We start from the raw sequence: 10,164 nt of genomic DNA, 5'->3' as shown, positions 1-10,164 counted from the left end.
TTAGTTAAGCACTTTGAGCCCGTTTAACAAGTTACTGGTACATTCAGAAAAATATAGTACACATACATACGTATAAAAACGTATTTTCAATAGTTATTTTCGACCGGAGTTGGGTTCAGATCGACCGTCAAATCGCATCAGAAATAATCACAATTTCGCACATAAGCTTAAGCTCCATTTCAAATCGTTTTACCAACCATTAAACTCTTAAGGCCTTGTAAGCATCTAACTCTCCAGCCAGTTCAAACTCTACTATACGCGACTATACAAAGTATATGCATATATATTCGTCCCACTTATTTTGGTTGCTACATTTATTAGTTCACCTTAAACGACTCCTTGGAAGGCATGTGACCTAATCCACAAGAATGGCCAATCCTCCCCTCTCAAAAGGAAAATGAGCCAACATGCCTATGCATGTAGATACGGCAATGAAACTGGGAAAAACAACAAGCGTTTGAAGGAAACAAGCGAAACAAGGCGGCAAAACAACACATTTCACATTTCGGCTTTATTATAAATCTTAATGCCGTGCCAAAATGGCGGAGGATTATTATTGCTTAAGTTATGATAAGCTTCGGCACCTTGTACCAGGCACAAACAGTTGTTAATATCCCCAATTATTGTGACCCTAAAGAAGATGTTTTTGATCTGCTTCTGACAATTAGTTCAAGAAACAGTGTAGCTGTGCTTAATCCGTTTAGTTAATAGTTTTTAAACTGTTTGCAGGATACACTTTTATTTGCTAAATAACGGGTATCTGATAGTCGAGAAACTCCACTATAGCGTTTCCTCTTGTTTTAAATTTCTTTTACTAGTTGATCATTCTATCTCATAAAGTTATAATAGGTTATAGGATAAAAGTGGAGGCTTTAAGGGAATGGGAAGTCGTCGTAATGCCAGTCTGATCCGGACACCCGACCGGATGTCGGCTCATCCATCAGTCAGATGGATAGACCCGGTAATTGTGAAACATGTGCGCAATCATTTTACGCTCAAGTGATGCGCCTTTTGGCGCCTCGAAAAGGAGGGCTTTCTAAATAGGGTCTTACCAGTCATAATCGGAGCAAAAGTAAGCACATTAATATAGGCAGTGCACCTAGCCAACTTGGCTAATTGGCGTTCATTCATAAGGCTCGGTGATTTGCCTTTTGTGTCTCCTGTGCCCTCTTCGCTCTCCGCACGACTCGCACCTGCGCAGGATCTCCGGAAAGAGAGGGAGAGCAAGGAAGAGAGATGTTTGCAGCATGACAGAGCAGAGCGCCGCTTTATAAACAAAACAGTTTCAGTCCCAACTACGCGGCGGCTGAACGCGGTGGCTCGACGGCCAAGCAGGATAAGAAGGACTCGCTGGGCCGAAAACGTGAATAATTGCCGACGGCGGTGGTAACGGCTACAGTGTCCATTGCATTTCGCTGTGTGGGTGTTGTGACAATGGCGTGACTTTTCGCCATCGCCAGCTCCGTGTCCGTGTACGTGTGCGTACATACTGCCAGGAATCAAAGGAGCAACAGCAACAGCTCACTGCACCAACACAGGCTCAGAACAGGCACACACACATACCTGTGCGGAGTAAGCCACCTTCGCTTTGGTGGGGCGAGTGAGGCATGTTCGTGCCAGCACTTTGGTCCACTGAAAGCGAGTCCAATTCAAATGAGCCGTTCATGCAGGTATGAGCAAAACCAACATCTCGACGCGAGCCAAGCCAATCGATAAATTCAAAGGAAGCGAAGTGGTAACCTCTGACGTCCTCCAGATAAGCGTTGCGAGATTCTGCCAACAGAGAAGCAGGTATTTCGGGGCTACTCGGTCGTGGTGTGTATGTATGTACATACACATGCCTGTAGATATGTATGTGTCTGTCCACTATTATTTTGGTGTCCCATCGAGCAGCTGGATTGAAAGAACGGACGGGGAATGTCGATGAACCCTAGAAGCCCATTTCACTCTCGTCGCATTGGATTGGCCGTCAACTTGATTTCCAAGGGTTTTGTGGTGTCTTCTGCCGGCCCTTTTGCGGTTACAAGCTACAAGCTACTTCAACAATGACTTATCTATGATAATGCGACACCAACTGACATTTTGATTTGGATTATGCAAAGCAGTTGGGCATATTGAGACATCACCGGCCTTTACTTGCAATCTCTGGATATACACAAATTCAGTGGTGCCGCACACACCCCGGCAATATGAATCGCGGCTCCATCAAGTCGCTTCAATTTATAGATTTTTTCTCCGCGCCAGAGCGTAATATGATGTCATCCGTTTTTTTAGAAACTGATTGGGCGGAGAATCGGGAGAATGTTGAAAACAAAGAGCTTGCAATTCCATGTCTGCAATGCATAACATATTTAAGTCAGTAACGGTCGAAGGAGGTTTCTTCCCAAAATGTATTCAATAGGAGCGTTGCTATGTGCCAGGATGTAGTCTAATAATAAAAATGAAATTATTTTCAAGTTCCGCATGGTGCTTACTACACTTTTGTTCGATTTCTTCGATTAATGTTGATAAAAACGTTGTCCTGTAAAATGAATTCATTCATTTATCGATGAGGTCAAAAGGAAGGAAAATTCGATGTGAATTGTAAAAACACGCCATATTTACCACTTCAATACCGTGAACAGGAACTGCTACAAAATTTTAGCACCAACGGATCCAGGAAAAATCCGCATCCGCACTCTACTATCGTGTTCATTCTTGTGCCATAATAAACTCTGATTTAATGTGGATATTCACTTATGTACAACATATGGTACTTATTATTCATGCAATCGGACTTTTAAAAAATAAACATTCAATACCTTTTTTTAGGAAATCAACTTTTCACCTGCAGTAGTGCTATTATTTTAACCGCAGCTGTATATGTATCATGGGGGTTGCAAATTGCATTAATTGCTTAAATTCCCGAACTAACCACTTTTTTTGTGATATTAATTAACTTATGGTAACTTATTTTAACGAACTTTACTTTATTTAACTTGCGTATTAAACAAGAGGGAATGCTATAGTCGACTATCAGATACCCGTTGTTTCTCATCTAAACGCCAACCCGAAATGTTATATCGATAAATATTGGAGAGTATAATGAAAAAATGGGAGGTTTGTAGTTTTATCAACTCGATAGAAATTTACAAGGTCAATAAACATAAGTAAAAGATTAGAATATTTTTCAAACGTGTAGGAAAAGATTTCAAAAAAATTTTTCGAAAGTGTGGACGTGCCAGTTTGTGGGCGTTAGAGTGGCAACATTACGCTTTTAGAATCTGCGAGCTTAATCTCAGCTTTCTAGCTTTTATAGTTCCAGTGCATACTGACAGACACGAATAACGGGTATTACATCACGCACCGATTGGTTTCATTTTTTTGTGCATATTTATTGTGCATATCAATAGGCGTCAGATAACCTCGGCCAAAAACGAAACAAATCAAAAGCAGTACAAATGGAGTTCAGTCCTCCAAAAACCGATTCCAGTGGTCCAGTAGTCTTACAGCGCAATCAAAATTGCCCAGAGATATGAGCAGAGCGCGTTTGTTTCGACTGCGGTTGCTGTAGCCCATCTGAGCCAACTGCTCCACCTGGGTCTGGTAGCAGTGCTGGCAGTGTCCCTCACCACCGGATCGACGGTCCTTGCACATGGTCTGTGTTGCAGTAGAAGTCGTCACCTTCGATGAGCTCTTCTGCCTGAAATCGGCATCAGGGTCGCTCTGCTTAACAGAAGATCGTCCCTTGTTGACACGTCTTGGCAGAGCACATGTCCACGGGTTTCGGCTGCGCGGCATGCGAAGCCATGGGTTTGGGAGCGGGTCCTTCACCTCGAGACCTCGCTGGGGGTTCGAGGACGTCTTAGCGCCTTGTGACGCCTGCTGAAAGGACATGGCCACGTTGTCTTCGTAGGCCTGTAGCATGCAGTAGTTCAGTCGGCTCAAGACCTTGTACCCGCCAGGCACAAACTCCATGCGTGATATGTGGAGGTCGCGGCGGCGTCCCAGCTCTTGCTTGGCCGGGCTGAAGGCCAACGAAAACATCTCCCGTAGGTTCTGGTCGCTGTTCAAGTAGTGGCGCATGGCCGCATTCTCATCGAGCAGACTCCGGATTCGCGGATCGGCCTGTAGCAGGCTTCTCAGCACATCGGGCGCTTGTTGCAGGTAGGCTATGTGGGCCGACTGCCAGGATCTCATGAGGCGCTCGCTCGGCATGGAACGCTTTGTGGCCGTGATCGGCGTCGGCGATGGAGAGCTTGCTACTTCCGCCCGGCAAACCACGTGCACAGTGACGCCGGAGACGATGCCCCTACTGTCGATGGTCCCCTCGTCACTCAGCACCTGGCCCGCGAAGACCAGGATGATCCGAGAAATAGCCTGCTCAAAGCGCACTGCCACCAGGACGCGCAGGTTCCGGATCTGTTCGTTCTGGCGCAGGGTGACGGTTTCCACCCGACCGCTGCCCTTCGCGCAGATGTCTATGGACCCTTCGGGGCCCATCCTTTAGCGCTGTGCACGATTTGTAAATAGGTCCAGAGCCAAGAGTGTTTTCTATAGTTTTCTAAAGACTTGTATAAAATAAAAATGACATTCGCACCGACAGTATTTGTATACGTCGACAGCTAGTCAGAATTTAACATATTCTGTGTGATATGTCAGATTCACTTTTGAATACTAAAAGTGTATCAGTGTGGACGCCATTCTACGATGATGTGACCATGTCCGTATGTCTGTCCGGCTGGGAGTAGAACCTCTGAGATCTCGGACATTTAACAAAGCAAATAATAAAATATGGTTTGTATGTGGGCAATGGCCAATAGCCAAATTATATAAAGTAATTTTGTGTCACTAAAGCATATCTGTTAGATCTGTTATATGTTGCACACTCCATCTTCACTAGCTGCAGATCTGTCCGTTCGTCTATCTGTCCGTATAAGGGTCGAGATCTCGGAAACAATAAGAGCTAAACAACAACTGAGGAAAGGAGCCTACTTCATTCGCTCTTCACCTTGTTAGACATTAGACCCTCATGACGGATATTTCGGTTACTTTCGGATATATGTATAATAGGTATAAGCTTACAATAGTATTAAATGAATTACTATTAACCAATTACTAAGCTTAATTTCTGTACTAGCGTTGACGTTACCAAATACCACAATAATAAAAGCCGTGATAAATTTTTGTTTGCTTTGAATCTTATCACCAATGAAATCTAAGCATACCTATTGAATTTAGTATCAAGTGTTTTCTAACCATCCTTCCTCTCATCTAGTCAATTAGGAACACTTCGAATTCGACTCCAAAGTAAATAACTGGAGGACCTACCCGGCAACAAAATCAGAAACCAATTTGAACCTATTTAAGCAAGAGCGAGCTTAGGGAGGAGCCCATTTCGACTTCGATTCAACCCATTGATGTAGCACCATGGGCGCCAATACATCGAGCAGATCCGACGCGAGTCTGCTCGCCGATGACGATGGTAAGTACTGAAAGGAGGTCTCTTGACCCTTGCCAATTAATATAATAAATATATTATATATATAACAATATACCTACTACGCGTCGAGCAATAAGAGCTTAATGACAAAATCATAACTTTTATTTTTTATTAAAGCTCTCCGCTTTTTATTCTAACTGAATAGTTTAAACAAGTGCTGTCAAACTGAAATGGCCCACAAATTAAATAAATTTTCTGAAAATTTGCGCAAAAATCGTGTAATAGTTTTTCACAATGTGATCGAATAACGCAGTGGGCTTAGGGCTTTAACATCTACTGCCAAGTTTGTGGAGCACCTACACCCGGGGCGAACCGGAGGCAATGGAGTTTGTAGACGACCTGTGCCTGGAGAGGATATTAGGACTCCTGGATCTGCCCGATCAGATTGCTATGATGCAGAGCTACGAGCGCTGTCGTCCCCTGCTGGGAAGTATATGGCGTCACCGGCTGACCAGGATCTCTCTAAACCTGCTCGAGATACCCCTTCTGGGAGATGACTTCAGCTTCCTCTTGGCTAGCGCCTGCCAGCAGCTGCTTGAGCTGAGGATCAGCTATTTGGGCAGGGAGCACTTCCAGGCGCTCATCATGCATTGTTTTCCCAATTTGTGGCTTCTCCAAGTGGATGTTCTACCCCCGTTTTTCCTGTGTCCACGGCAAAGACTTCAGTTGATTCAGATTATCCCGAAATTCGATCCCGAGGATCACTCGCTCGCAATGGGCCACATGCTTTGCGTAGACTGCCAGAGCCAAATTCCGAGTTAGAAGCCATCGGGTGTGTGCAAATAAAAGTTCATATATAGATTCGTTAAGGATATTTATGCTCTGTGGACGAATAGGCAGCCCTCACTCACTGTTACCTAAATACTCATACTCACTTCCCCTATCTTACGTTTCAGTCAATTTTGACCATTTCCAAATACTCCGCGCCATTGGCAAGGGCAGTTTCGGAAAGGTAGGAGCACTTTTTGGTAATTTTAAGGAAAAGCCCTCGCCTTAACAAGAATTTTCGCAGGTGTGCATTGTCCAAAAGCGGGATAGCGGCATCCTGTACGCGATGAAATATGTTAGTCGCTCCGCTTGCGAAATGCGCGGAGCTCTTGGTGGCGTCATCAAGGAGGTGGAACTGCTATCGTCGTTGGAGCACCCGTTTCTCGTCAATTTATGGTTCTCTTTTCAGGGTAAGTCTTCACAGGCACAATTCTCGAGCATATGAACACAATCGAGTATCCAAACGAGGAAACATGTAATCCGAGGATTCCAACTTAGTTGTTGCTCGTAGAGTAAAAAGGTATACTAGATTCGATGAAAAATAAGTAAGAGGCAGAAGGAAGCGTTTCCGACCATATAAAGTATATACCCTATTCTTGATAAGGATCAATAGCCTGTCCGTTTGTCTGTCCGTCTGTCTGTCCGTCCGTATAAACCTCTAGATCTCAGGAACTATAAAAGCCAGCAGATTTAGAATAAGCTTACAGATTCTAGAGACATAGAATTGTTGACCCATGTTGCCACGCCCACATTTTTAAAAGTTATTTTGAAATTCGTTAATTTTTCTATTAGTATTTCGAATTTCCATCGAGTTGCCTTAAACCGCCCAAAACTACCACATATATTCCAAAAAATATTGAAATATATTCCAAAAAATATTGAAATTTCTCGTTCACACTTCCAACTGAGTAACTGAGTAACGGGTATCTGACAGTCGGGAAACTCCACTATAACATTCTCTCTTGTTTTCTTAGATAGATAGATTCTTGTAAATATCTTATTGACATAGTTTTTGAAACTGTAAGAGCTTCAAACTTTGCATATTCTAGCGAAGCGTATGTGCTTTAAAAACAGTAATGTTTCACCTGTAAACGAAACTAAAATACCGTTATACTCTATGTGTAAGGGGTATAGCAACGCGAACATTGTTGTGTTCCTGCGAAGCCCCAAGAAGGAAATAACAAAATAACTGTTCTTTAGCGAGCCAACTTTGTTCTACTTCTTGCCCGGCAACGTATGTACTTATTTCCATATTCAAGCCAAGAACAAGCATATGAAAGTAGGTAGATGCTGCTACCTTCGCCAAGGCTGGTCCAGCTTAGCGGCTCCTAGCGTTTTTTGAAGGCACCGCTCTCGCCTGATTCTGCTATCTGTCTTTTACTGATTGCCAATCAAAATGCAAATTAACTTACAGCATTTCTTTTGAAGTCGGGCCACAGAGCACTCATATCCCCCAATTCTCCTGCCCTTTTACAGATGAGGAGGATTTGTTTATGGTCTGCGACCTGTTGACTGGCGGGGACTTAAGATATCATTTACAGAACCGAGTGAGTTACCCCATGACAACTCCCTCACCTGTTCATCCTTGTGTACGTACTCCCCATTCCATTCCCAGGTGGAATTCTCCGAGCAGAGTGTGGCCTTATTAGTGTGCGAGCTCGGCAGTGCATTGGAGTACCTGCAGGCGCATCGAGTGGTTCACAGGGACATCAAGCCTGACAACATTTTATTGGATGATGCGGGTAAGTCTGTGCACAATGGAAAAAACCAGGCAACTGGAAGCGCTGGAACAGCTGATATGATAGTGGAAAGTGAAATCTTAAGGAGAAGAAGGACCACAAGTTGTGGCCAAATTTTAGTACAAGCTAATTTTGGATTAATTATTAACCTTTGGAAACTAATTAGATCATCATTCTGTCCTGGCTACTTAATCCCTTTCGAAATATACGTATTTGTTCAAAATATACAAAACTCTTTCGACCGAGATATGTATATTCATTTGCACATTTGTAGGACATGCTCATTTGACTGATTTTAACATTGCAACGCGTTTGCAAAAAAATGCCTTGGCCTGCAGTATGTCGGGGACCAAGCCCTACATGGCACCCGAGGTGTTCCTGTGTGCCCTGGACGAAGTGGGTGAGTAAATTGGTCTATTACATATATTACATATATTTGATCGGCGAGTATTATAATCGTACCGATGCAATGAACATTTAGTTTACGTGGGTATTTACCACTCCCATTAATTTCATTCCATAAAATACTTCATTATGACAATATGACAACATCAGTGACCATCGCCTAGCGAAAACCCAAGGCTGTCCTCGTCTATAGAGTACTCTTTTGTCTCCATCTAATTTCAGCTGGCTATAGCTATCCGGTAGACTGGTGGTCACTTGGCGTCGTCGCCTACGAAATGCGGGGAAACATCCGACCCTTCGTGGTGCACTCGAACACCCCTCTGGCGGAGATGAAGAATATATTGAACACGCCAGTGCACTATCCCCGCTACTGGAGCAGCAACTTTGTCGATCTGCTGCAGAAGGTGGGTTGGATCACACTATTTTAAGAGGCTTTGGCTAATACACACTTTATGACTATTGCAGTTACTCTCCACCTATCCGGGTGCCAGGATCAGTACAAGGCAGGAGCTGCATCAAACGCCGATGCTGCGCAACATTGACTTCCAGAGGGTGCTCGAGAAGAAGATCAAACCCATCTATAAACCTCCCGAAGACCACCTCAACTGTGATCCCTGCCTAGAGCTGGAGGAAATGATTGTGGAATCGCGGCCCTTGCATAAAAAGAAGAAGCGCCTGGCCAAGCAGAGGTCAGCACAACGGGACAGCGATCCAGAGACTGCGCTGGTCAAAGAGTTCATCGTTTACAACCGCTACAAGGAGTTGAAGCGCAAAGCCATGGAACAAAAGGAAAACGACTGGCAGCGCGAACTGGAACTGGCCATGGCCAACTCCATCGTGAACAGCTTGGCCCCCATCCAAGAGAAGCCCGCCGCCGCCATTGCGCACGACGGCGACTGTGCGAACGCATCATCTGCAGCCGCCCAGTTAAAGGGTGACAGTATTGAGTTCATTGATCGCACTCCTTCACCGCAGATTAAAGAATCGGCTGGCAGCACGCTTGACATGCCGCCGAGTCCGTTTCAAAAATAAAACCTAGGACGCGGTTGATAAGCAACAGGTTTCAAACTGCACAAGAACCAGACCCACTTGCGCAACGATGACTTGTAAGCCATCCATCCATAAAGACCAGAACCTATTTTTCGAACTCCTCTGAACTTAATTTTTGTACATGCTCATATTATATACAGAACTATGACATTTTATATCTTTTAGGGTATATCTTTTAAATCAAATAGGTCTAAGCTACTTTGTACATATTGTTAGATGTAAGTCCAAAAGCAAAATAAACGGGTAATTTCCGTTCAAGTTTATTTTTACGATTTTTTTAATTTTTATTTCAAGTTATATTTCATTCATGTTTCATATTTTTTTTGTAATGCCTTTTGTGTATAAAAAAAGAGTAAATAATTATGTTCTGCATTGTATAATTATGTTCTGCCTTGTATAATTATGTTCTGCATTGTATAATTCTTGCTTTCACACATTTCTTGTTCTTTTGTTAAAAATATTATTAAATTTATTGATGTTTGCGGTGAAAGTTGGGAAAGACTAACCAAATGCAACGTGTAAATAGTTTGTTAATTCATTTTTTCTTACTCGCGGGATTTCTCATTTATTGGGCATTCCTATTAGTATTACATTTTAGAACAACTTCGCACTCAACTTCAAGCCCTATTACTAGCAGCTCAACTGCTTAACGATCTTATTGCTGAGGTGTGAAATCAAATTAACAAATATTCAGAAGAGCTCTAACTCAGAATTGTAACG

At 43.3% G+C, this 10,164-nt stretch overlaps 2 protein-coding genes across 4 annotated transcripts; one reads left to right on the top strand and one right to left on the bottom strand.

Moving 5' to 3' along the window:
- The first annotated feature begins 1,291 nt into the window (after positions 1–1,291).
- LOC6613825 (serine/threonine-protein kinase 32A) lies at positions 1,292–9,707 on the top strand. Of its 3 annotated transcripts, none has more exons than XM_032720675.1 (9): positions 1,292–1,670; positions 5,258–5,464; positions 6,379–6,434; positions 6,495–6,660; positions 7,727–7,797; positions 7,866–7,992; positions 8,264–8,389; positions 8,617–8,798; positions 8,860–9,707. In XM_032720675.1, exons 2-9 carry the CDS (start codon positions 5,410–5,412, stop codon positions 9,424–9,426), a joined length of 1,350 nt encoding a protein of 449 aa, XP_032576566.1. In that variant the 5' UTR covers positions 1,292–1,670; positions 5,258–5,409; the 3' UTR covers positions 9,427–9,707. The 3 variants fall into 3 exon arrangements, with proteins under 3 accessions (XP_032576566.1, XP_032576565.1, XP_002038294.1); XM_032720674.1 differs by having other exon boundaries at positions 1,292–1,791; XM_002038258.2 differs by lacking the exons at positions 1,292–1,670; positions 5,258–5,464 and adding an exon at positions 5,563–6,239.
- On the bottom strand, positions 3,349–5,097 carry LOC6613826 (ubiquilin-2). Its single transcript, XM_002038259.2, has one exon. The coding sequence runs from the start codon at positions 4,480–4,482 to the stop codon at positions 3,448–3,450; it is 1,035 nt and encodes a 344-aa protein (XP_002038295.1). The 5' UTR covers positions 4,483–5,097; the 3' UTR covers positions 3,349–3,447.
- Positions 9,708–10,164: the final 457 nt, after the last annotated feature.

This window comes from Drosophila sechellia, chromosome 3R (genome assembly GCF_004382195.2).
Source record: "Drosophila sechellia strain sech25 chromosome 3R, ASM438219v1, whole genome shotgun sequence".
NCBI lineage: Eukaryota > Metazoa > Arthropoda > Insecta > Diptera > Drosophilidae > Drosophila > Drosophila sechellia.
The sequence above is the reverse complement of the archived record's forward strand: the minus strand, read 5'-3'. Positions and strand labels throughout refer to the sequence as shown.